This window comes from Chamaea fasciata, unplaced genomic scaffold (genome assembly GCF_029207755.1).
Source record: "Chamaea fasciata isolate MVZ Bird 193981 ecotype frontalis unplaced genomic scaffold, bChaFas1.0.hap1 SCAF_2, whole genome shotgun sequence".
Classification (NCBI taxonomy): domain Eukaryota; kingdom Metazoa; phylum Chordata; class Aves; order Passeriformes; family Sylviidae; genus Chamaea; species Chamaea fasciata.
In genome coordinates, this window is record NW_027094087.1 from 103,547,176 (window position 1) to 103,574,478 (window position 27,303).

The 27,303-nt window shown below is 36.6% G+C and overlaps 1 protein-coding gene across 2 annotated transcripts in view; it reads left to right on the forward strand.

Moving 5' to 3' along the window:
* POLA1 (DNA polymerase alpha 1, catalytic subunit) overlaps window positions 1-27,303 on the forward strand; it is a 186,526-nt gene that overhangs the window by 131,266 nt on the left and 27,957 nt on the right. For both annotated transcript variants that reach the window (XM_066176965.1, XM_066176966.1), the window contains exon 36: window positions 13,041-13,137. In XM_066176965.1, coding sequence (XP_066033062.1) covers window positions 13,041-13,137 — 97 coding nt within the window. The remainder of the gene's footprint in view (window positions 1-13,040; window positions 13,138-27,303) is intronic.

The following is a 27,303-nucleotide window of genomic DNA, read 5'->3' on the forward strand; positions in this document are numbered from 1 at the left end:
TAATTTGTGTCTTCCAGTCAAGCTTTCATCTCCATTCCTCATCCCAAATATAGAAATACCTAGGTGCTCCAAACAATGAGCTAGCTAGTATAAAAATTATACTTGTCTCTACTTGAGACTGCTCCTCTGGTTAGTTGTATTGTATGTATAAAGTTATTTCTTTGCTACACAAATACTTTTTTAAAATCAACAACTTGCCCACCCTTTTGAAAAAAAAAATTTAAAAAATTTGAGCTTGCAATTTTTACTTGTACTTGTGTAAACCTTAACAAGAGAATTGACAGTTCTGGACTGAATACATTCAGTGTATTACTGAACAAAAAGTTATTGATGACCTAACATAGATAATACAGTCGTGAAGCGTTGTGAAGAAACAATGTATTAAAGATGACATCCTTTCAAGAGACAATTTCCATTGCAGAATTATACAGTGGAATGAAGATAAAATTGAGTGGGATATATAAATTCGGTGAATAAAGATGAAAGCTGTAATGAAAAGACAGTGAAAAAAAGTGTCTGATGTAAAAGCTGTAAGATTGAGGGTAATACTAAACTTTCCCAACCACCTATATTTGGCTATATTGTACTTGATATCTATGTTCCCTTACTAGCAGCAGTCTTGGTTTTATCAGGAAGATGAAAAGTCCTCAGTGTTTCCCTTATGGAGAGCTGAAGGCGAACTGTGGTATTTCTGAAGAATTCTTTTGGTAATTGATTCAGGGGCACTCTCACCTGCCTTGATGTGTGTTATGGACCCGGCCTCAACATGAGCAGGCTGCTGTCTGTGTCAGACTTGCCATACCTGTGGAAATCAGCTGCCTTGCTGTGCAGAATTAGAGCGAGCTTTCCATTATGTAAGATTTAAGAATAACAATGTTAAAATCATAATTTTGTAGGGATAAAGTTATAAGAGTGTAGAACAATAGCAATGATTTGCAGTAAGTGTATTTTATTAGCTGCTCCTGTGGTTCTGTCTAGCTTATGAAGGTGGCTAATTAGGCAGTCTAACTTTTTCTAGGCCAGAAGTTTTTCAGTTTACTTTTTCTAAATACATTTTTCAATTTACTTTTTTTGTTTATCCTAAATCATTTGAGAGCAGCTTCTCTGGGCAGTCTGTTCTTTCCCTACTCAAATGCAATGTCCCCTTCCTTGTTCATCTTTTTATTTCCTGTAATTTGGGCACTGGGGTGCTGCATAGTACTCTAAAGGATAAGGTCATTTTTTTACCAGCCTTACTGTAATTTAAAATTACATGATTGACATTTTTATTGCATGCATGTATGAGTATTTTCCCTGGTCCTAAATTTCAGCTTGATTTTTTCATTTGGCTGTATTTTAAATCTCAGAAGTACGACTTTACTAGCTTAACAATTTAAATGTCTTAATTATTCATGATTTATGTTCCCTGTGAGATTCATTGTTTTTTGACTCGTACAAGCTTTTTACAGGGTATAAGACACTTCTTTTTTTAATGGGAAAGATTTGGAGATGCGTTTGAGATTGGAATGGCCAAAATGGCTGTGCACTGAGTACTGTGATCTGTACTGTGATCTGTAGGGTCCCTGCTGCAGCATCAACACTCCAAGAGGTGTGTGAAGGAGAAGCTCCAGGGAGAGCCAGCATCATGCCTAGTAATGCTTTTATTCTGTTGGATCAGTTATGAATTCCTCTAAACTAAGTATCATGACAGGCAGCCTGCTTAGCTGCTTTTTAGGAGTACTGAAATCTAGCTTCTCTCTCTCCTTTTATTCTTTCACAAGGCAGATTTAGCTGGCATCTAAAACTGTGTATTCAAAAAGAGGCAGAGAACATCACTGTGCAGTCCTGAGATGGGCCTGTTTGGTATCTGATAAAAAAAAATAGGGTGTTTGCTCAGAGGATGAAATTTAGTGTGCAGAGATTGTGAGTGCAGGTAAGTTACTTAGATGAGGAGGAGTGAATCTTTACAAATAGTTTTATAAGTTGCTAGAAAAATTAACATTGTTCTGTTGTGATTGGGCTGCTTTTTGTGGGTATGTAGGTAAATGGTGGTGATGTTTATTCTAATGTCAATGTTGGCAATATGTTCATAAAGTCTCCAGGTTCTCCTTTTGTCTATAGAATTTTGGTAGACATCAGCTCCTTTTATCAGGAATATTATATCTGGTGAAGTTCACCTCCTTCAGTGCGAATGAGCATTTTGGAGAGCAATACATTAGTTTTATTTGAGCTGTCCAGTTTTAGCAAATGTTTTTACAAGCATTGTGCCATGATCTAGAACCATCTGACTGACAGTCAAGTTCAGATGTCACTTGTTCTTGCTGAAAAGTTTCTGATGTATCTGTCCTGCTAGTGAAATTTTCTGTTTCCCTCTTTCCTTTTTTTATGGGTTGTCCTGTTAGGGCAGGGCTGTAGCTGCAGTCACAGGCTTGGGAAAGAGGGGAGGAAGTCCTGTGAGGGAGCTGCTTGACTTTGTACACTCCAGGGCTGTACTCTTCTCTTTCTCAATTTATCTGCTATGGATTCTCACCGTTGAAGCACACTTGAATGTTTATATAACTTTGTACTGCAAGGACCTGTATGTTCTGTGTGATCACTAGAATGGAGGGAAAAGTTGCTTGTAAGATTTCTTAACTCTGAGGATTGTTTCTTTATAGTAAGAATGTTTGTCTTGTGTTGTTGTACTTCTCATTAAAGCTTCTCAAGTTCCAGAATGTTACATGTGTTCAGGTGCTGTATTTTTTGATTACATGTTTTAACTTCTCTTGTGGGACAGAATCCAATATTTGAAGCATTTGATACAATTTCTTGTCAGATATGTTGAACTTCTTGGGAAAATTTTAGTTGCTATCATCAGAAAGGTGAAGTATCTTTCTAATGAAATGCTATTAGTTCTTAATTGCTAGACTGCTACTCTAAGACAAAGAGTAGTAATCTGTGAGAAAATTCTTCTAATCGTGAAAAAAAATGTTACTCAGACCAGCAGACTGCTGCTAAAGGAAATTTTTCACTGGGGTGTTCTATGTCTTCCAGTCATAGCCAGCTGCCTTTCTTCTGTCCTAGAGACAAAATATCCCTTGCACTTGGAGGTACTAAGTCTAATAATAACTATACCACATTCCTTTTCCAGCTTGTAGGTCAGAATTTACTCAGAAATGTTGCAAAGTAGCTGCATGGTTTTCCTGTGAGGCTCATGCTCACTTGGACACTGCTCCTGAGCTGCCTAGACTTTTGCCTGAAAACCCTGTTATCAGGAGACCTCTTGCTTTGCCACTTTGAAACCACACAAATTACTTTCTGTCTTTGTGTTTGGTAAAATAACATAATTTGACTTGGTAAAATAACATAGCTCATTTTTAAGGGAATACTTGACCTGCTTTAGCGTTTTGGTGCGGGGGCTGAGAAAAAGCATGCAGCTTTCCTGTCTGTTATTTTTAGGAGTTTGTTGTTAAGTTAGGAAGATTAAATTTAAGATTTCTTCACTTATTGAATGTGAACATTCAGAACTCCCAATACAACTAGATAGTTCTGCCCAGATAGGTGTGTACATCTAGGGCATAAAAACTCCAAACTTAATTCTAGCCCCTGAGGGAAACATTAATCTTCAGAACACTTTTGACTACACTTTTTATCCTGGAGCACAAACACACCCTGTTGACTGACAAAGGAAAAACCTAAACGTTTTTAGTTCTTGTCTTGTTATTAGGTGGACTTAAGCTTTTTCCTTGTGGGTAATCTTAGGATTGGTGTTTTTCTCTTAGTGTTTGGATTTGCCAATTGAAGGATGCAGAACAGGACAGAATCTATGGCTTTTTCTCAAAACAATCTAAAACCTTTGCACAGTGACAATCAGTTTGAAACGTCCATTGTCTGCTGAAACTTGTGCCACCCAGAACCTTGTTAGACTGGTAGGCAATGCCAGAGACGTGTGTAGAGAAGATTGCATAAAAAGCTGAAATACATCATAATTAGTTCATGTACTGATGGCAGTGCTAGTTATGGTGCTGAGGAAACAATTTTGATTTATGGAGAAGGAGATTGAAAATAACATATATTTTATCTGGAAAGGAAAGTGTGTGGGAATAAATCCTCCATCATGCTGACTACATGTGGAAGGTGTAGCTGGAATCTTAGTGGGGTTGTCTGGTACCTAAGGTGTTGTCATTGATTTTGACCCTTGGGTAGCTAAAAAAGTTGCCTCATAAGTCACTGAGATATGTCTTTGTGCACAATTGATCTTAGCAGAAAAGATGCCGTCCTGTTCTTTGTCATCTGTGTAACATTACTTTTCTTTAGCATTTAGTAGAGAACCATTCTATTAAAGTCTAAGGAGGTGCTCCAGAGACATCAGATTAAACCTTGCTTCAGGTAATTTAACAACTAGAGCTCAAATAATAGTTTGTTAAAAAATTAGAAACTAGGAGTTGAAGGTGAAAACCTGTCTTTTCAAACTTTTTACTCTCTTGCTAATGCCTTGAATTCAGGGAGTCGATTCCTGAAGTCTTGGAAAACAGGAATACTGTAATCCAAAGCAGTATTTTTAGGTCCTTTGCTGTAAGTGATACTTTCATTTTGTTTTCATGTGCATTATTTTAACATCTAAAATACATTTAAACAGGCTTATTTTCTGGTGTACCTATCCTATTTATAGTGATGTTTATTTAATAATAAACCATTTTTAAATGATGTACTTGTGTTTGTTGAATGATAATCAAGATTCTGCTAAAAAAGGCTTTCACAAATATTAATTAATTATTTTGGGGAAAAGAAGGGCAACCTTACCCATTTCTTAACAAAATTGTAATTTAAGTAAATATATATAAGGCAAGTTGTTTTCACAGATTGCACTTTGACAATGTATGCTCCTGGATAGCTGACAAGTGCTACATGTTTGTGTAAAGTGTATCCATCAGTGAGGAAGAACTTTATTTCTAAAAGAAGTAAATAAAAATAACATTGCAAGTACTGAGCTAGCTTAAACTAATTTATGTAAACAGAAATATCTTACTTTCAGACTGTAACTTGGTACTTACACTACAGCCTAGATTGTGAGGGCAGGACTTGTTCTACCAGCTTTTTCCATTGTTACCTGTAGCTTCCTGCAGCTGAATGTCAGGAGTGGCACCCTCTATTTTTGCAAGCAGACAGAAGACTCAAGATGTGCCTCGGATAAGATAATGAAGAGTATTTTGCTCATCCTTGGCAATACACAACCATTCATGAACATGTCAGCAGACTGCATAAAATGGTAAAAAGCAGTGCTGTACCTACTCTGCAGAGGCCTCTCTCTCTTTGCCATGGGACAGGGCTGTGGCTGATAGATGGTTGATTTGTGGTTCTGATCTGGGAGGTAACTTATGCAGATTCCTTCCCTACAGACAGAATTTACTCCCCTTAAGTAGTTTTCATATAATCTTCTGGGTTGGGCCTCACTTGATTTGTTTTCCAGCTGTGGGAAGTGTGGATCCTGAGCAAGGGATTGTGTTACATTCTCCATGAGTAAGGCCAGAGGTCTTCTATGGAGATTTCAGCTCAGCAGAGTCCTAATTGTTTGATTCCTTCAATTGTAGTAGCAATATCTTTTTTGAGGTAAGTTTCCTGGATATTTACAGTTCAGTTCTTGTTTGTTAGAGCATTATGATTTTCCAACTTTTTATGGAAATACATGAAATTATTTGAAAATAAAAAGAATTCTGTTCCGTGATGAGAGGTCTCACACATGTGTTTATTTTTCTCTTTTGAAAAAGCAGATTACCTCTAGTTAACTGCAAGTGAGTGCTCTTCGGTGACTAGATCTATCAATTCTCTAGAATGAGACAGAGCTCTGGAACTGTGCTATCTTGTTCTGTAACATTTAAGATAGCTGGGGATTACTTGGCCATGGTGCTTTATCTCCAGAGCAAAATGACAACTTTTCTTTACAAGAGGTGGTTTGCAATTCTGTTTCACTGAGCCTTTTTTGTTAACTTCTTTTTATCCCAGATTATCAAGGTTTAGGTAATTCCAGAAATCCATAAATTAATGACTTACTTTGAAAGTGCTTGGGATTTTTCCCTTAAAATTGTAAACATGGGGTTTTTTAAAATTACATTTGTCTTGTATACCAAGGGGAAGATAGATTTTGGGATAATATCTATATGTTGCTTATTTCAAGCAGAAATTTATTTGAAATGTGCAAATATTCTTGATCAGAGGCTCTTAAAATACAGTTGATTTTGGGATCATGTGGGAATTGTTCAGAGTTACGTTCCATGCATCAGGTTGAATACAGTTTTGTAGTTTTGCTGGTATGTTCTGCTGCTCAGTAGGGTTCCAGAGCCATATCTGGCTTTCATTTGATGTCCAGAAAAGCTCATTTGTTTGGTTTGGTGTAGAAAACCTCAAACCTTAACCTTTCTGCTGTAGATGATAGTTTTGAGAATTTCTGTACAATCTCTATCAGAAAGTACATCAGTGTAGGATGGATATTCAGACTGATTAGTCTGCAGATCCCTCAGTTATGCAATGACAGTGCTTTCAGAGGGAGAACATGAATATTCTAGAGGCTCTCCAGATCTGTGAGGCAGATTACAGATGAAGTTAATTTTTACAAATATATTTTGTTCATCTGATTTAGAATGCAGAGCCTTTAATTATTTGATAAACCCAATTGTATCTTTTTCTCCTATTGAACTGTCATTAACAATGACAAGTATCCTTTGACCAGAAACTTGAGATTACAGGTGTAAGGCAGTGGTTGGCCACTGTATGTGTTTTGTGTGTGTTCAGAGCCTTTAAAACAACATCCAGAAAGATCATCCAGTGTCAACCCCTCTGCCTTAGGTAAGGATGCCTTTCACTAAACCAGGCTGCCCAGAGTTTCATCCAACAATTAGTCATTGCTGTTAGTCATTAATTGCTGTTATAATTTTCTTACCAAAAAAGATAACTCAGAGCACATAGTGTCTGGTCTTGTTAAAGACTCAGTCACACGTTTTATGTGCTTGTCTTATGTATAATTGTATTAAATATTAGTAATATCAAAAATTAGTCATAAACATACTGATGCTGAAAATTTCCAAGTGAAGAACGCTTGCAGTGAAAAGTGTATACTGGAGGTATTCGAGGCAAGTGGTTCCCACACATCAGAAAAAGAGGGATTCTTACTTAAGACTTGTGTTTCACTTCCAGGTGTGATAACTGTGCTGCTCAGATGAGTTTGAGTGCTGGGTGCAAGGCAGAACTCAAGCCCAAAACTAAAAGCAGGAAACATCCTGTCTTCCCTTAATAGCAGCAGCTATTTTGTCTTATTGCATCAACTACCATGCAGTTTTCTGTTTCACCTTGTGCCAGCTGTTGACCACTCAGGGGGGCAGTGGAATTTGGGTTGTTAGTTTTCTGCCAGATTAGAAGAGAGGTGAGTAATTTTGGCTGGATTAGTGAGTTCAGTGTGGTCTACTTCATGTTCAGATGAGCTGTAGTGCACACAAAAGACCAGGATCAGGAGAGAGGGTTGCATCCCATTGAAATAAGGATGGGATAGATGGCATAGATGACACTTAGTCTTTTTGTTTAAAAAGCAACATATCTTCAAGGAAGAGGAGCAGGGTTTTTAATGTTCTCATTAATTGCTAGACAGGACAGGAAAAGCTCTTTTCATTTCAATTACTTAATGGAAAAAAAAATCTCATAATGTGCAAGAGTGTCCAGTCTTCTATTTGGCTTTTTTTCCTTTTCATTGATTCCTGCATGTACATGTAGGGATCTCTACTTTTGTCATACAGTCCATGTTAGCATAAGTGCTGGGGGAAATTTCATCACATCTAAATCCTACTATGCCCGTTTCAGTTTTCTTTTACTGCTTTAATGGACTCAGTGAGTCAAAATCACTTAAAAAACCCAAAACTGATTGTACAGGTGGACAGTTTGGAGGGTTAAGAAGGAAACCACATGCACACAACCCCTCTCTATTTCCAAGGCTTCTGTCAGGAAAGATGGTGACCAAAGGTCTCGTTTTTAATGGAATTGAGTGGAAGTGGTGTGCACTTTATTTCAGCCTATTTGACATAGACCAGCACTGTGTTTTCACCAGGCTTTGTGTTGCACAAGAAGACCAGACTTCAGTATATATCAGCATGAGGCCAGGAGCACACACACTGAGTGTTTAGTGTAACATGAATTCACACCTTGTGAGCTCTTGTCATGCCGGAGTGTCTACCTTCAGAATCTGCTGGTGAATCGGGGTTGTGTGCGATGCAACTGCCCTGGGCTTGTTAAAAAAACATTTGAGGTGTGTAAAACATGACACACTAGTTTATTGCCTTAAAATCATTGTAGCATGGATAACATTTGGATGTATAAAGAGGAAGTATGTCCTTTTTTTTGAAAAAACAAAATTGCTGCACATAAGGGACATGATGGAAGATTAGTGTACAGTCTATACAATCTTCCAGCAGTAGATTGAGACCAGTGGCACTTCCCCGAAAAAATAAATTACCCGAAATTTGCAGCACATTCATATTCAATTTCATCACAGCAGATGCTCATTAGTATGTTGTTATTAATTGGTATTCACTTTAGGTTTTGTTTAAAATGAAGATAATAATTAGGTTTTAATTACTGCATCTTTCTAAAGGGGGGAGGGGAGGAAATGCCTCTCAAAGCACTGAAGTATTTCCTGTACGCTTTGCTCCATTACATCTGAGCCTTGAAAGAGTCCCTAAGATGCATTTTTCTGCCAAGAGACTTCTTTTCTGTTTCCTTTTATTTCTTTCCTGTTTTTAAAATATTAAGGATTTGTTTGATGGACATACTGAATCATATCACAGTAGTAAGAGCCACTATTCTTTTTAATCAAAATTATTGAAAAGGCTTTTCACAAAAGTAACTCTCTCAAGCAGCTGATTAATGAAGTGGTGCCACTGTTTTGTATTATAATTAATTGAAGTAATACAAATAACTTCTGTAGCCTGTGGAAATTATCTCTTTGCAAAGCAGTCTATTAGAGTTAGCAAACTAAATGGGTGATTTTTTGGTGGATTTTATTTAATTTCCATTTGCCTTTATCATCCTTAAAACCATAGGTGGCACAACAGTAAACAAAGAATACACCATGGAGAGGGCTTGAAGAAATGGGAGAGAGTCAGGTACAGAAGGAAGCAAAAGGGCAGAAAAAGTGAGGATGCAGAAAAAACTTGAAGTTTTAAAACTTGAACTTTCCCTCTTTCTTTTTCTGATTTCTTCCCTTACCTGATTTCCTTTCTTACCTCATTTCTCTACGTTGCTGTACTGCCCTTCAGTACTGAATGGGTTTTAAAGGCTGGTGTGTTTCCCACTTGAGTGCCCTCTCAATGCAAGGAAGGACAGTGAGGCATCCCAGCTGAAGTTCCTTGGAATGTAATTTAGACTAACCAGCATTGAGGGAGAAGCCTTCTAATTTCAACACATTAATGCAGCTGCCACCAAACTTAAATAGTGAAAAAGCTGGTGAGAGATTGTACATCTTGATTTCTCCTCAGGCGCTGTGTTTAGGGTAGGGAGATGGCTGCCAGTGGTTAAGACTTTCCAGGGCCCCTTACTTCGTGGAAGCTGAGCTTTTGCATTTCTAAAAAAGGGGAGGAAAGGTGGATGCTGGCTATTTTTTTACTCTCTCTTTCCAGATTAAGAAAACCAGTTTCAGTTCTCACATCTTGTTACAGAAGGGTCGCTTTTCTCTAGAAAAATCCTTACTCCTTGACTACGCTGTGATGGACTGAGTCTGGTATGGCTGGAGTGAGTGTGCAAGGGGACCTTGTTCCAGGGCTAAATTTTTAGGCATTTGTGAGACAGAAGAGATGATGCTACCCTTCAGTCCAGTGCCTTGTTCAAGCACCAGCAGCTGCAGGGACAAGGCAAATGCTGAGCCAGACATTGTCTTGGAGCAGGGTGGACTTGGCCTTGTATGGAGGCACCGCTGTCCTTCAGGAGCTCCTGGGAAGTGTCCTTTCCTTGTCTATGCCCTGGTGGACATTGGTGTGTGTGGTAGCTGAGCAAGATAATTTTCTTTTCATGACTGAGTGCTTTATGCTTAGTCATGGGAAAATTTGCTTTTCCAGTGTCCGTAATTCAACAGACACCATTGGTTTCCTGCTGTGTAATCTTGTGTAATCTTAAATTCTTCCTGGGAAGGCAGTTGGAGATTTGCAGTTGGCCTCATGATGCTACTGGAAACAGTTCTACAACCATTTCAAACCTAGATTTAAATTAATATTTTGTTGGCTAAATACAATGGTTTATTTTTAATACATCTGTTATTTTTGTATTAGAAGCCTAATTTTTTTGTCAAAAGAAGTGAGTTAACTGTGAATGAAAACTATATACATTTTGTTCCTTCATCTGTTGATTGTAGTTTTAAATGCAATTTTAAAAAAATGGTTTGGTTGCATGAAAAGAACAATATGTTCTTTCCATGAGTGGAAGGTCTGAAAGAAGCAGACTTACCTGCGGAAGTTAGTTCTTAATGGAATGAAGAAATCAAACATCATGGAGTAAATAAAGACTTCAAAATAGAGTTTTATTTTCATGCGCTTGCCATCCAATCTTTCATGGGAAGAAAGAATGCATAAATGATGATACAGATTTAGCTCCAGTTCTTCCTGTAATACTGGGGTGTTGGGTTTCCTTTACAGCAAAAAATGGCCATTAAAATTAAAAATTATTTGGGTTTAAAGTTTTAGATGTTAGGATTTTTTCCCCTTTCTTAAACCTACAGGTTGTCAGAAATTAAGGAAATGTAAGAAGTGGTGGTATAAGTAATTCTTAAAAGTCCTTTCAAATTTAAGGTGCCTTGTCCCTGTATTCATAAATATGCCATGATATTAATACTTAATTGCATGAAAATCTTGAAAAGTTTTGTTTTCTTCCAGTTACTAAGTGTAAGATAGAAGAAGCTAAAGGGAAGGAGATATTAGGACATTATCGATAAAAAAACTTGGGTGTGTATATATATCTGCCTATGTGTGCATGTATACATTTTTACATACTGATTTTTGTACTTTCTTTATCCATTTAAGCAGTGACTTTCAATTAGCCTGCCAACTAATATCAGGTCACTAAACTCCATAGCTGATGCTTTATTCTTTCATGTGAGTTGTCATTCGTTTGCTTCAGTTGGCTGGCAAAGGTTGTTGTATATCCATTACCAGCAACACAGCACTTTGCATTTCTGAATTGACAAGCAGCTATATTGACCTAGCGCTTATTATGGGTCAACAGCTGCGTTAACCGACGGAAGGACTGAGGGGCAATTAAAATGAATTGGCAAAAATATATCTTCCTAATTTACTCCAATTTGTTATTTATGCTAACATTGTATGGCTTCTATGGTGACACTAAACAGAATGGACCCAATAATGGCAATTAACATAAAAATATAATGGCTAATCAAATTGACAGCAACTGTTTCTCATCATCTCGACACACAATACATTATCAAAACAAACTATTATGAAGGAGGTAATTTCAGTGTTCTATTCAACCTGCTTCATGTGTGCAGTCAGGGAGATGTGTACCAGCAATTACAGCTGAATCTAAAAAACTAAACAAATAACTTAATCGCTGTCGTCCTCCTTTTTTCTTCTTCAGGAAGCAGTAATCAGGATTTACTAAAAATAACTGGTGTATAATAGTATAATGATGATGCATATCGTAGAATAGCTAATAAGGAATAAAATATGCTTCTGTGTGTCTTTTTTTAAAATAGGTTCACATGAAGTGGAAAAAATACTGTTGAAATATATAAAAAATAACTAAGCAGTAGTAATAGTTGTCAGATGTCTCAACATGAGTTGCTTAATAGTTATAGATACTTATTGCATGTCAATAGAAGTGTAAAATTAGCTGAATGTAGTAGCAAAACTTGGCTTGATTGGGCAGAACACTGAAAACCTAAGTTAAAGTAGAATTCTCTTAAGCAGAAATAGTTTACCAGTTGCTCTTCCACTGCATTTTTAGGATCATTCTTAGTGGTATGCTGCATGGTAGTTTTCCATTGGTCTAACCATGTCCTTTGTTTTATAGCTCATCAAGAAAACCTTTGAGGGTTTGTATATGTCTAGCTCTGCACTAAATATATTAAAATGGACACTACTTCCAAATTTGATGCTGTTAAAATAATTTTATTCTTTGTAATGAGCAACTCTTCAAATCATTGTTGGCGAATATCTAAAATCCAGTATCTTAAACAGTAGGGAGGGGAGTGTTGGTGCATGGAACAAAAATGCAGGAGATGAACTTGAAGGGTTTTAGTTGTAGTGTGGTCCAGATGGATGTAATGTCTATTCAAGCAATTTCTTGAGCACAGAACAGTGGCAGTGATAGGAGAGCATCCAGGTGTGCACTTCAGAACCAGAGGAATAGCACCAAAGCTTGACATAAATGGCCTTCAGACCATTTAATTGAGGATCATGTTCCACAGGTACACATCTGCAGATTTTTGAGCTATATGTGTGATTGCTAACATGCAGTAGCCTTCACAGATGTGTAGAGCAAGGTGACGATGTAGCTGTAAAGGTGTTTATGTACTTATTCTTATTTGGATGGCACATTCCCAAATTATGGAACCACAGTTGGGGTGGGAGGAGGAGAATACAGACAAACACCTGTATTCATAAAAAAAATAGACATTAATTATTTTTTCTTAGTTCATTGTATTGTACGATATACTAAAGCACCAAAATTATTCCTTTGTCTCGTCGTTCTCATGGCTTTCATTTTCCTGCTAAAGCATCATTGTGATACACGTGTACTGTAAGAACAGATAAATGCATTTTAAATTTCTGTAAGAATTAAGATGTAAGAATTTATAAATTTAGTTGATCGATATAAGTGCTTGGTGTAAATTGTGAGGAAAAGTGTAGAGGGGTAGTAAGGACACTTTGTAGCATAATACTAATAATAATTCCAAAAGCTGCCATGAATAGAACATGTAAACTGTTGGAAGAAAACCAAATAGAAATAATCCCTTTTTAATACTGGACGTAGAAATGGGTGCAAGATACACACTTTTGAGTTGGGTTTTTAACTGCTGTCTTCTTTCATTCCAGTATTCTGATAAGGCCCTGTACACTCAGCTCTGCTTCTACCGATACATTTTTGATGTGGACTATGCGATTGATAAAGTGGTTACTGAGGAGGAAAAAGGTATGTTAAAATTTTTAATTAATTAACTGTGGTTTAGTAGCAATTTGCAGGCTAGACAGTAGACCTACTGTACTTTTCAAATCTGAACTATGAGGCTGTAATCTAAAACAGAAAATAGAAGAAAATATGAATTTAAGAATCCCCTGCAAAGGGGAATGTGTTCAGTCAGAGTTCACCACTTTAAGAACATATGTTAGATGCTCCCTTTCTTCTTTTGAACTCACTGTGTTTTGGAAAATGTGCTTTTCTTGCATGTTACACCCTTAGAGAAATCTCTTTGCTTGAAGGTCATGTTAGTTTCAGTAAATAGATTAATTAAAATATGTACATATTTAAAACTTACATTCAACTGTTAGTATTAAAGAGAGACACTTCTTTTCATAGGGAAAAATAAGGGCACAAGAAAAGCAGTAATGCTAATTGTCTGTAAACCTCTCTTAAGTAAAAGATAGATTAACCTGATAAAAAGTAACCTGATCTTAGAAAGATATTTTTTTTGTCCTCTCCCAATTACCATAACATTTCTGAACTCAAACATTTTCTAAGCTGTAACAGATCAATGGGTTTTGTGCAGCTAAGTGATTTTCAAGCTGGCAGAAGAATATTTCTCAGAGTGTGCTAATGCTTGGAATTCTGAAAAAAGACATGTTTGGGTCCCACCACTGAAGCATGTTGTCCACAGAGAACACTTGGCTGTGTCCTCTGACTCTGAGGAAAAGGTGCTGCCGTTGGGACTGTCTGTGTTCTGATGGCTGCTCTGCTGCCAAAATCATCCCCACCCCTGCCCTGCATCTGCAGTTGAGTTACTGGGTGGTGATAAAAGACTAAATAAAACTCAGTCTTTCTGAATGTTATTTTGATAAGCCACGTAAGGAAATGAAAATAGTGTAACCTCTTGGATAAAAACTGCTCAATTAAGCAAACAGGCTGCTTTTGGGTTGTAGTACTTACGTTTCTTTTTGCAGAGGTTCTCATTTTCTCTCCCAGTCACTCTAAGGCAGTGAGCTCACTCTGATGCTTCCATTTCACACTGGCTTTGTATATCCAAAGAAATCACAGCGCGTAGCCATGTCAGTCTAATACATCGCTAGAGATGTACTGAAATAATGTTATGGGCTGGATGCTACTGGCTGAAACCAGTAGCTGTGTGTAGATCTTGCACCTAGTGTAAGGGCATAAGAGTAGAAAACACTTCGTGGGTGATCACATCCAGTGCCCTGTTACAGCATTCCACTGCATTTTTCAGGACTGCAAGTTTCTGGAATTTCAGTTGGAAATCTGTGAGTGGTGGTTCTCCTTTTGCTGCAGTTCCAAATTGTGTTTCAGCCTATTGATCTGTGATGACTAAAAATTCACTATAATTTTTATGTTCTAACTTGTTTGTGGCTATTTTATGGCCATTCACCAACTGTTTATTTGTTTTACTTCACTCATGTTCTCTGTTATGCTTTTGGAAACAGTGATGACATCTTTGTTTTGTTTTGCAGCTAAGGCAAGACACTCTTAGCTTTCTTTAAGAAGAATTGGTCTCTACTATATGCTTCTTCCTCTTAGCACCTTTGTGTGCAGTCTTTTCTAGGTCGAATTAATCTTTGGAGTATGAAAAACTGGAAATGATGTTGTATTTTAGATAGTGTCTCTCCAGTGTCTTGTACACCGGGTCTGTGTGTGTGCTGGAATTACATCTTCTGGTGTTTGCTTGAGCCACCTACGTCCTGTTCATAGCTGTTCATATCATTAGCTTGTAGTGAAGTAATGATTGAAATCCTGAGGTTTCAGAGGGTTTCTTTTCCTCCTGTCATTTCAGAATCATGGGTTTATTCATATCTCAGGTTCATGCCACTTGTTTTACTTAATTTTCCTGGTTTCATTAATTTTTGACTTCTTAATCTCATTTGTAATATTAGACTTCAAGGTTAATAAATTCTCTCTGAAAAATAGTGTGGTGGCTTCTGAATTCACATAATTTACCACCTTCTGCTTTAATGGGAAAATATTTCTTGGACCCTGACCGTTAAGTTCAATAAAATTAGTTTTCAGAGTAATTCTTAAGGAATTGTAAGAATTTCAGTAGGACTTTTTTCTCTTGGACAGTTAACCTTTCAGCATGGTGTATTTTTCTCTTTTTCATAGCTGTTTGAAAATTATTCTATTATCTTCTTCAGCGAGCCAGTGATTTCAGTCTTGGTGTTGCAGCAGGAGTCAAGGCGAGATAAATTAAATCTCTTCATTTTCCTTTGACAATTGTTTCTCTTCAAAGCAATTGGCTATGTGGGTATGGTAAACCTGTGTATAATTCTGTCCCATTTTTCAGGTCTCTTTTGCGAGGAAGATATCTTTCTACAGTATATGCAGAATTTGACAGTAATTATCCTTGGCTATTTGTGCCACCGTTTTATTTTATAGATACCAGTGTCCTCTGTCTTCTAGTAACATATTTTACTGATGTGATACACTTCATGTTAAACTGTGTAGGATTAAATAATTTTCGTGGAACTTTTTTTTTTTTGTAGCTCTGAAATGGAAATCTAGTGAACTCCCATTTATAACATGAAGCTAGTGTTTATTCTCCCTTGTAACAAAAAAGATTTTGTTTCCATGCCATCATTCACAAGCCATTTTGTCTTTGAGCTGTGATCAGTGCCTTTATCAAAAATGGTGGCAAAATTTAAGTGTAGGGTTTGTATGTTACTGGTATTTTCAGTCTCCTCTTTTTATGTGACTAAACCACTGCTTGACTGTTGTTTTGATTTTGATTTGGGGAAATTTTTTTTGCTTTGTTTTGGGTCACTGTTTCTTGAAGCCCAAATTGCATAGACTTTTGTTGTTTCTACCTCTTATTGCCATTTTTCCTGAATTTTAAACACCAGTTCTTTTTTGTAGATTCTGTTTATTCCTATTAGCAGCTTTAGTTTTTTTTTTTGTCTTGGAATGTTCTTCAGTAAAAAAAAAAAAAAAGTTTGATGGCTAGAGATTGAGGATACTGTTTTCTACTGTAGTTTGACAGAATTCATGTCTTGTCTCATTCAGAACCTTGAGATCTCGCTACTAGTTCACTTGCATTTTCTGTTCTTGCCTCTTCAAAATACAGAATCTTAATTACAGAGCAGGTTTTGTTTGTTCAGCTATTTATACTGAAGGCCCATACTATTTATTGAAATGGAATCTAAAATAATAATTGTGAAATCAGTGGGAGTTCAAAAAGATATCCAAGCTGCTTCCTTTCCCTGCTAGAGGATCAATACGCAGCCTAATTTTACAGATGGGCTAAATTTAAAAATCCTCTGGCGATGCAGGTTCTACAGCTTAGCAACTTGTTCAGGCAGTTTCTTGTGGTGTTTGGTGTTCTCACTGTACTTATTGTAGAGAGCTGATCTTGATATCTGAAGTGAATTTTGCTTTTTGAAGCTTATTCTGTGCACAGTGGGTAATACACTGTTCTCTTAGAGAGTTTTGAGTATTTAAAACATGCCATGCTGTATTCTGTCTCTTTCAACTACTAACCTGTTTCATGGAGGAACGGCAGGAGAGTTTTCCACTTCTCTGTGTGTTTGGTTGTTGGGGTTATATTTGTTTTGTTTTGTTTTTTTTTTGTTTTTTTTTTTTGTTTTTTGTTTTTTGTTTTTTCCATTTTTTATAGTCCTTCAGTAGGTCGGGCCTACCACAGAGGAATACAGCAAAAGGATTAATATTTTTTGCAGACTACTCTTCTTCTTATTTATACCAGTGTGGTGATTTCAACATTGTTCACTCGTGTTTTATTTGAGATCTACTGTAATCATTAGATAGTTATTGTTCCATCTTTTTCCTGTAAGAATCAAGAATAAGCTGACCGGTCTATGTGATGTTTTCTTGTTTCAGTGACTGGTAAAGTTAGCTATCAATTTTACCACCCAGGAATATTTGGATGCTATAGTTACTGGTCTTTTGTCCCATTATTAATACTAGCATTTGTCCTGCAAACCGATGTTTCCTTTTATCTCAAGGTTTAAGGTCTGTTATGATGATACAATTTAATAGGTTAACATTGTGATACAGTGCAAGGTTCTTGGTTGTCATACTACATAAAGTGAAATTCTGAAAATTCTGGGCTTTCTAAGTTAGGAACTGTTGCACAGTTAGTATTAGGTTAAGAACCAATTTAATTTTTAATATTGCTATGCCCAAACCTCTTATTTAAGTAATACTAGAATACTAGTAATACTAGAAGGGCTGTTCATTCTCAATTATTTTTTTAATCTGAAATGGGGAAAAATGCTCTACTGTGAGTAGCAACATACTCAGCAAATATGCTGAAAATATTCCGCACTTTCTGACAGTTTTTTGAAGCTGGGCTGTGGGTTTAATCAGACATTGCTACTTAGGTGAGCAGGCAGAGCAGTAAAGAGCAGCAGGAGTAGCAAAGTAGTAGCATCCTCTCTTCATAAAGATGGAAAAGGAAAGGCCAACTGTCAGTGATTTTGGGCATTTGAGGCTCAAATACAGGCATGTGCTTACTCTGTGTGCCTTAACTTCAGAATGGAAACCAATGTATTTTTATGTCATCAGATCAAAATAGAGCATAGTAATCTTTATCTCATTATTCCATTCAAACGTTGGTATTGTTAAATGTTCAAAAATATTACTGTTTTCATTTTGCTTCTACTACAGTAAAATGAAAACCTCTGAAAGTGAAGAGAAATGGAGCCCCCATAAAGTCACTGCAACTACTGTGCCTTGCACAGATGTCTCCAGTTTAGTGTCCCCTGATGTCATCTGACATCAAATTAGAAGATAAGGATGCTGCAATCTACTTATCCACAACACATTAGTATCACTGAGGCTGTTTACAGTGCTGAGATCCTTTTGGAGAAATAGGATCCTGATCATAGGAATTCTTTTTTGTTCCATACTGTAGAAAGGGGCTGGAAGCCAGTGCCCTTCGACTGTCCCATTTCTCTGAGAGGGAAGGTCACAAATGTGGTTTGCAAGACATTTAACTATTTCCGAGACAGAAATTGCAAACCTGCTGTGGTGGATTCTTTCCCAGAATATAGTCAACAACCTGTGGAGATTTGATTCTTAAAGTCTCAGCATATCCTCTTAATGTATAAGCAGAAGAAAATGAGGATGGGAGGAATATAACTTTGGGAAAAGCAGTTAAATATTCCTGTGTAGTAGGGAAACCTACATCTTTGAAATATATCCCACTTTGTGGAAATAGAATGTAATTGTTTTGATCATATATTTACAGGCTGTGGTTCTGTAAAACCAAATGCATATTCAAAGGATGTTTTCGTGTTTTTATTACAGCTTTTTGTGTGCACCTCACTCCCCCCTTCCATGCAAACATCAAAAATCCCTAGTTACTTTATGGATGAATAAACTGAAAAATTATGTTGGGAAAAAGAAACTCTTCCGGGCTGTTAGACCTAGATGTAAAAAAAATCAGCTCTGAATATTTGTGTGAATCCTGTCAGTTCAGTGGTGAGTGTTTTTCCTCAGTGTGATCATAACTTGGTGTGTCAAGTAGCAGATTGAAGTGATTCTTTTTTAATGGAAGGCTTTTTGTAAATCAGAACAATTTGCCACATTTTTCTCAATATACAGACAGAAGACTACAGCAAAGTACTTGTTGCAGTAGTTAAGAAAGGAGGTACAGTTTTCTATATGTGCATTACAGTGGACGATAAGGAGAGATTGTATGAATTATCTAGGTGTATCTGTGTGTGTGCATTTATTTGTAAGATGGCAGCAGCTGAAACCTGGCCTGTCTCTTCTCAGAAGGAACAGTTCAATAAAGAAAACATTTCTGATGGCATCACATCTCCAGGCACCATCACTAAGACTTCAGTTCACTTGTAGTGATCTCCACATCCAAGCAAACAAAAGCTTCTCTGCACATTTGCTGTCAAGTACTTTGTCTTCCAATCATGTTGTTTTGAAGAGACTGTAAAATAATAATTTTCAAGAATTTAATCTGAGTCTTTCTTCAAAAGCACTTGTTCATTTTTCCTTAATGTGTTGTTTTGAAGAGAAAGACTTGTGAACTTTTTTTAAAAATTTGAGTCACTATTTTGTGAGTATTTTTAAATCTAACTTTTTTAAAGCAAAACCTACAGAAAATTATTTGCAATAGGGTTTTGAGCCTTTTGATGTAATATATGGGCATTAGATCATCTTTAAATCTTAGGCTATCCTCCCCTAATGATCATGCCTTTTTTTATTGGTATTGGACATTTTTAATATCTTAAGTGTAATGTTTCCTCCATTCTGTTTCTGTTCATGTAGTCTTTTTAATAAACCTAAAAAATCTAAATTAACCACATTAACACTATTCTATAACCAGTTCTCTGAGCACAAAATAGAATGGGTTGGTACGCCTCTCTTGGAGTTGTTTTCTCTACTTGTGAGGGAAATAAATAGAAATAATGAGTAAAAACAGTTATAATATGTCTACAATGTGGAAAATCTGTGGCATGAGAGGAGTGCATTTACTGTGGCTCAGACCACTAAAAGGGGGTTTTGATTAATGAAGACCTTTTTTCCTTTTTTTTCCTTGCATTGATGTTGCAGATGGGATGAAGTAGTGGCATAGCTAATTTCTGACTTCTCGTAAATTGGAATGGTTATTTGACCGTGGGGTTTTTTTGTATGTGGAAAAAAAGTGAACAGAAATATCTTCTCATTTGCACTACAGGATTTTTTTCCTACTGAAGTATGGATAGGTGCAGGTCAACTTGTTATCTCTAATCCATGCAATGACATCATCTCTCTGGTGTCGTCTGTCTACATCATCTCTCTGGTGTCATCTGTCTCCCCCTTTATCAGTTCTCTTGTGAGTTTCTCTAAACAGAAAGTATTTCTAAAACTGATTTTTTTCACTGTTTCTTTTCTGAGTGAGACACTGACACTTTTATTATAGAGACCTTTGTCTTTCTGGTTTCATCTCCTTAGTGAAGTTGGGTTGTTTGTTTTTTTTTTTTATTTGATTTGGGTCAGTTCTGCTGTTGTTCACTGCAAGTCAGAAACGATGGCATTTTAGTGACTCCACCTTCTCACAGCAGTTTACTCTTTTCTGAAGAGGAAAGTGCAAGACTAGCATGTTTTTCCTTTTAGGAGACCCAAAAGTTTGATGGATCTGGTGGTACTAAAAAAAAAGTTATAAATTCCTGTATTTTAGATATCAGAATTCTGACATCAGTGCAACTTCTAAAAAAAAAAATTTAGTAGAAATTGGAAATAAAAACGTAAACAATTTAACTCTGTAAAGTGCATTCAGTATGTGTCTGCCTAGACATCAGAAAGATAATGTAAAGCTAAGGCTTAAAGAGATTTTTAAAAAGATACAATTATCTGTATGATTTTTAAGTCTCATAAGAAATGTATTTTAGAACTTGCCAGTGATGGCTTATAATCACTTTGATATTTTGAGGAAAATGGTAGCTTTAAACAGATGATACAGAATTTATTTTTAAAAATGTATTGTGCTTATACAGTTGATGGCTTTTATTTCCATAATGTTTTTTACTACATAATTATACATCTTAATTACGTAATTACCGTCATAATTATTATGTAATTACATGTAGTTCCACTAATTACAAAATCAGGAAGTGTAATTATCTACTAAAAACTTTCTGAAATCTTATTTGTTCACTAGAGATTATTTAAAAGACCAGTGACCTACTGAAGATGGTGTGCAGTGTTGTACTTCGCACCAGCACTCTTTTTTCCCCTTCCTCATGGGCAGTACAGTTTGACACGGTTCTGGAAGGCCTTCCAGGTCTTTAATTATGACTTGCCTTGATATGAGGTTGGAGAACTCAACTGTGTTGCCTGCAGATTTAGAGCCTCTTAATTTTTGGTACCACTGATACCTCATGTCTTTAAATTTAAAGACTCTGTTGCTGAACATCCAGAAAGTTGCATGGTTTGAGTGAACACCTTTGTGACATTGTTGGTGTAGTTGAGGGAGTCTGGTTCAGGTGTTTGGTGTCAGGTATAAAGATATTTGAGAAAGTTTATTTATGGCCATGCAAATGTGGAGTGAAAGCTTGACTCCACAAAAAAAATAAAGGGAATGCAACTGATTTCTCATGGTCCAAAGATTTCTTTTATTGCATAAAACTGCTTTTGAAAATATTGTTTTCATGTACTGATATGCACTTACATCTCTATGTTGTTTTATTACTTACTATTGCACATTCTTGATTATAAATTTGTCTAATCATGCAGTTTGAAACAAAAAATAGTTTACTGCATGTTATAGAAGAGTAGAATTAATGTTCAGGACAATCAATGGTCCTTGTGTCCTGGTGTTGTATTAAAAGAAGATAGTAACTGTATTTTCTATATGTTAAATAAATCATGTGCTACTTTTAGCAGTTTGAATGAAAAGAGTACTGTAAAGTGTCAGATTTAGTGGTCTTTTTTCATTCTGTAACACTGTGATGTATCAAAATGGCATCAGAGATACAAAGCTTTATCTCACATGCATTATGACAGCAAGCATTTATTTACTATGTCACAGTATTAAAATCACCTGGAAGAAATATAATTTCAGTAAGAGAAAGCAGAATTAATATGAAAGGGATAATTTTTAAAAAGCGATCACTAGTTTTGATATTAATAAAAAGAGAATTTTAATCTATGTCAGAAGGGAAATGGTGAAAAAGAAACATGAAGAAAGGGGGGCACTGAAATTTCTTTGGAACACCTCAAGACTTAATAGGGCATTGCACATGTATCAGAGTGTAATTTTTCTGTGCTTGTTACATAAGGCAACTGTTTTATTGAATACTTGCCAAAAGCTATTCTTAGCCCCCAAACTTGGCCTGGGTTTGCAGTTGATGTGTATATGTCATTTTCTTGATGTTAAATGTAATTACCTCAACTCACATCTCCTAAGTATATGAGTCCTAAAGAGAAATTGTCTCCAAACCTGTTTAAATTATACTGACCATTAAAAGAAACACATGGAGTCATTATTTGTGAAAGCAGGAGCCTTATTTAATCTCCAAGATTTAAATTATTGCTGCAAATAAAATTATGTTAATTATTATACTCACTGACGTATAATAACCACACAGGAGACATTTCTTTTGAAATATCTTTCTGTATCCTCAACAAACAAAGGATTTCTATCAAATACATTATGAAAATATAGTTATGCTCTCTTCTCTACGAAATGGATGGAGATAATCTTTTTATTAGGGACTAGTAAGCCATGTAGAGAATAGCATAATGGAAAATTTTTCTTTTATTCCATAGGGGACAAAAAATGGTGCATGATATATGTACAAAAATGTAGCACAAGACAAAGAAGTGTCTAAATGCAGCTTAAATTTTATTTAAAATAAAAAATACTGCCTTCTGTAAAGGAGTATTACATTTTTGCCATCTCTACATCAGAAAATTGTGGTATTAACTGATGCAATTGATTTATTTCTGGAGAAGCAGGGGCAGTTGAGCACTTGAAGCCATGGATGTCGCTGCCTTGAAAATAAGGAATGCACAGGACAGTGTTTGGAGTACATATTCCAGAAAACAAATACCTCTTTGCCTCCTGGGCAGAGCCTCCACTTGCAGTTTTCAAGTTTCTCTCTAAGCAAAGCCACACTTGTTCCGTAACCTTTATAGTTATTTTGAGGTTGATCTCATTCTAACAATCCCAACTACCAAATTTCTTGTTTCAATCTAATGTGATTGGCTCTTGAGAACAGATTAGTCATCTGTGACAGGCCAAAACGTGGTTCAGCTTTAAAAAAAAAAATTACAGAAGGATGTTCTTCTGTCTTGGCTTGTCTCTCTTCTGGGAGGGGACCAAGATGGGTACAAGGGACAGCTGATCAGGTTTGGGAGCTCTTTGTTTTTATCAGGCATAAATAGTTTTGGAAGAAGTTGATTTGATCCTGCAAGGATTACAACTGTTAAATGCATATCGAAATGTTTTCCTATCTTATATTATTTAACTCAGAATATAATAATGTAATTGTTTTGACATGAAAACGTTACGTACTGTAGTATTTCCACTTATCTTTAAATAGACATTCTTCACTTTGTGAGAGATGCATGCAGTAAGACAAAACAAAAAATGAATAAAAAGAAGTGAGTGACAGCCTAAGTTAGTTTATTTCTGTTATAAAAACAAACAATATTTGACATTAATAGAATTTTACAGACTTGGAATTAAAATATTTAGCTAGTTATGGTATTGTTTTATATCTCTTATGTGACGATATATGTTCCATAGACTAACAAAAGCACATTTGTCAGATTAATATTAATTAATCTGAGATTCTGTTACCTAGCCATGGCAGAGGGCAAAAAAGCATTAAAGGGACTTTCTTTTTTTTTTTTTTTTTTAATAGAGCTGAGCCTGTAGTTTAAGACATACTTAATGAAAAATAGTGGTGGGTGACCAAAACCAATATAGTTAACATACTTAGAAAGAGCATTAACTGCCAAGGTTTTGAAGAGTAATGGTAAACTACAGTAACCAGGAACATGATGTGGAATATTTCATACTTTAAATTTTGTATTGTACAGGAATTAATGGGTTTGACACTGGTTATTATGAATGCAATGGCACGATAATGTGTGATGTCATTCAGTTATTTTGAGTATTACTTAATTTAAGAGATATAAAGTGTAGCTTCTTATTTGGAAACAAGTACCATGTGTTTTTTGAGCACTCTTGGGGATGGTGACTCCTCCACATCCTTGGACATCCCATTTCAGTGTGTAACCACTCTTTCAGTGAAGACATTTTCCTAACATTCAACCTGAACCTCCCCTGGTGCAACTTGAGGCCATTTCCCCTTGTCCTGTCACTGCTTACCTGGGAGAAGAGGCCAGTCCTCACCTGGCTGCACTCTCCTTTCAGGGACTTGTAGGGAGCAATGAAGTCTCCCCTGAGCCTCCTTTTCTCCAGGCTTAGCACCCCGAACTCCCTCAGCTGCTCCTGGTAAGGAGTCCTGCACCAGATCCTTTGCCAACTTTGTTACCCTTCTCATGACACAGTCTAACAAAAAAGAGAAAGAAGCCGAGGTTCTAATTTGACAGTTTAGTTTCTGAAAGTCTGGATGCAAGTTCAGAACCGCTATTTCTATTTTTTCCATTTCTGTTTTACAAAGATTTATCAGCTGTTTCCCAGTTTAAGCTCTGTTTCAGGTACCACAGTGATGGAAGCAGCCATAAAGGTGACCTGGACACAACTTAAAAATATTTTTCAGTTTTTCCAAAAAAACAGGAACTCTGATAAAATTCAGAAATTTCAGTGAAGTGTCCGTGCCTTTTTGAACTTTTGAATACAATCTGAAGAGTTTGCTTCCTTTTGATCTTATTGTGTTGTTCTGGCAAATTTTGAACAAGAGAAGTATTCAGTCAGGAGCTCCTATTTAGACAAAACATACATTTTATTTCAGTATTTAATCTATTACCATATAAGCACGTCAGTATTTTCTACCAAATAGCAAAAAGTAGAATTCTTGTTCTGTTAAGGCATTTAACACTAGAGATTTTTGATACATACATGTGTTCTCTGTCCTGCAAATGACTACTAATGCTACCCTGACCCATAGGGGCAGCAAATATGCTTTGTTTCAACCTGAGCCTCCAGGACCCACTTTTGCCTGTGGTGTCTGTGGGTTTTGGGGCAGCTCTGATGTGTTTGGCTGCTGCTCTTGACACTTCTCCATTTCCAGGCATCTCTACTGCCCTGGCAAAAACCACTCTCCCACTCATGTAGATCCTGGGTTTGCTCAGCTCTTCCAGCATAGAATCATAGAATGGTTTGGGTTGGAAGGGACCTTGAAGATCACCTAGCTCCAGCCTCACTGCCATGGGCAGGGAACCCTCTACTAGACCAAACTGGCCACTCAGCCTGGCCTTGAACGTTTCCAGGGATGAGGCATCCACAACTTCTCTGAGCAACCTGTGTCAGTGCCTCACCAACCTCACAGTAAAGATTTTCTTCCTAAAATCTAAATCTAAATCTGCCCTCTGAGTCTGAACCTATTTCCCCTTGTCCTGTCACTACATGCTCTTGTAAATAGTCTCTGTTCATCTTTCCTGTAAGTTCCCTTTCGTGTGTTGTGGTTTTCCTTCTTCCAGTTCTATTAATAGCTTTTTAAAGGGGAAATGCGATCATCTAGATAGATTCTTGAGAAGTGATAGGCATGCTGGGCTTTTAGGAGCCCTCATCTTCACACTTTTTTTACTTAATAAAGACTGTTCAGAGATTCTTTGGAAATAGCTTTCAGTTTCCTGCTACCATCAGCATCCATTGTCACCTGCTGCATGTTTTAGACCCATGTCCTTCCAGGCACTGAGGTGCTGGTGCCTCACTGTCATGAAAGCCCTTGGCTGCTCTTGGGTCACCATCCTTTACCAAAAAATAGATGTGAAAGGCAGACTTTGCAGAAGTTTCATGAGGATGAAAGAAAGAAGGGTAAGATATAACCACAGATTACCACAGTATAAGGTAATCCTTATCCCTAATACTATGTGGTAAAGCCTCACATTACACATTCATACATTAGGATGCCTTGCAGTTACTTGTCTGTTTGCCTGTACCATGACTATAGAAATAATATTGGTGGTTCAACATTATGCTTCAAAAATCATGTTTCACTTTGAGGGGATTTGAGTTGTTGAGGATTTTTTGTAGCATAGGGATTATAAAGTAAACTTCTCTTTCATGGGGAAGGAAAGGGCTGTGGGTAATTCATTTGGTCTTTGATTAATTTGGTCTTTGGTAAAGAACTTCCAGTTGTCCTGTCCAAATCCATGGCACTGTGTTGGTACTGTAATTAAGGGCCCAACAAAATATTAATACTAAGGTAACATTTTATTAGGTTGCCACAGGGGTTCATGTGGAATTTTTTGTTAAAGAGGTTGTATTTTGTAAAGGAAATGAGAAATGCTTGTTCTGAACTGCATGAGGAAAGAACGTTTGTGCAAAATAAGAATAAAGACATAAAAGAATAGAAAAGATGTGTGAAGTGAATTTGACAAAAAACAATCCCAAAATTCCCGGTATGGAAAATGCAGGTGAGAGCTCTGAGGACCAGAAATGTTGAAGGATTTTGTAGAGGAAACAGTAAATGAAACTAATTTGCAGTTCAGCTGGACAGTCAAATAGTTCATTGCAAAATGTGGCCTTTATTTTTATGGGTTGTTTGAATCCAGTGTGTTTAAAATTAGGTCCTGTGTTTCTGATAGGAGCTCCCTAAACTGGATTTCATTACACTTATTTTTCTGTGAGAAGTTTCTCTCAATTTGGGAATTTTCAAATAAGATCTCTATGTGTGTATAACTGAAAACTGTTGCACAATCGTGGGAACAGCCCTAAACTGGCATTAGTCATCTCTAAAAGAATTCTAGACTTGGGTTGGCTTGAAAATATAATTTTGTATCATCTTGTTCTGGATGCATACAGTGAGGACTCTGGAAAAGTATGTGTCAAAGAAGGGTTTTTTTACTGTCCTCTGAACATAAAATATGATTTGGGAGGAAATCTCTCTTTGCAGAAATCAGCACTTCTACAGATGGAGTGCATCCTTCTTGGGAAGTTTCTTCAACACTTGCAAGCTGACATTTTTGAAGTGTCTGGAGTAGGCCAGTATTTCTGTTGAATAGCGCATTTTTGAAGGCCATTATTATGATAAACTATGTTCTTAGCATAATTCAAGTTGGTATATATACTTTGATTTTAAAAATTTAGTTCTTTTCAAACTGGGAACTACAAACAGCACTCAAGAAAAAAGCTACTGTTGAACTTATACATAAATTTAAATTTTCCAATGACATGGGTACTTTGTGTCCTCGAGTGTGCTTAGCCAAGAGAGGCCCAAGGAATGCCTGAAGATCAAACAAACATTCCATTATAAAGCAAAGCTCTATAGAGCAATATATCCCAGTTATATTGATAATATAAACTACCCCAGTGACAGGCCTTTTAGGCAGTAAGAAGCCATCCTTATCTTTCAGCTAATAGAATTTTAATAAAAGATACTGCACTCAGCACTCCAGATATTTTTTCCAGGGCTAAGCAAAGGAGAAGGGTCACCTCTCTGCACCTGCTGGTGATGCTCTGGCTGATGCAGCCCTCGGTGCTGTTGCCTTCCTGCAAGTGCTTGTTGCTGTTTTGTGATCAGCTTGTTGTGTACACACTCCTTACCT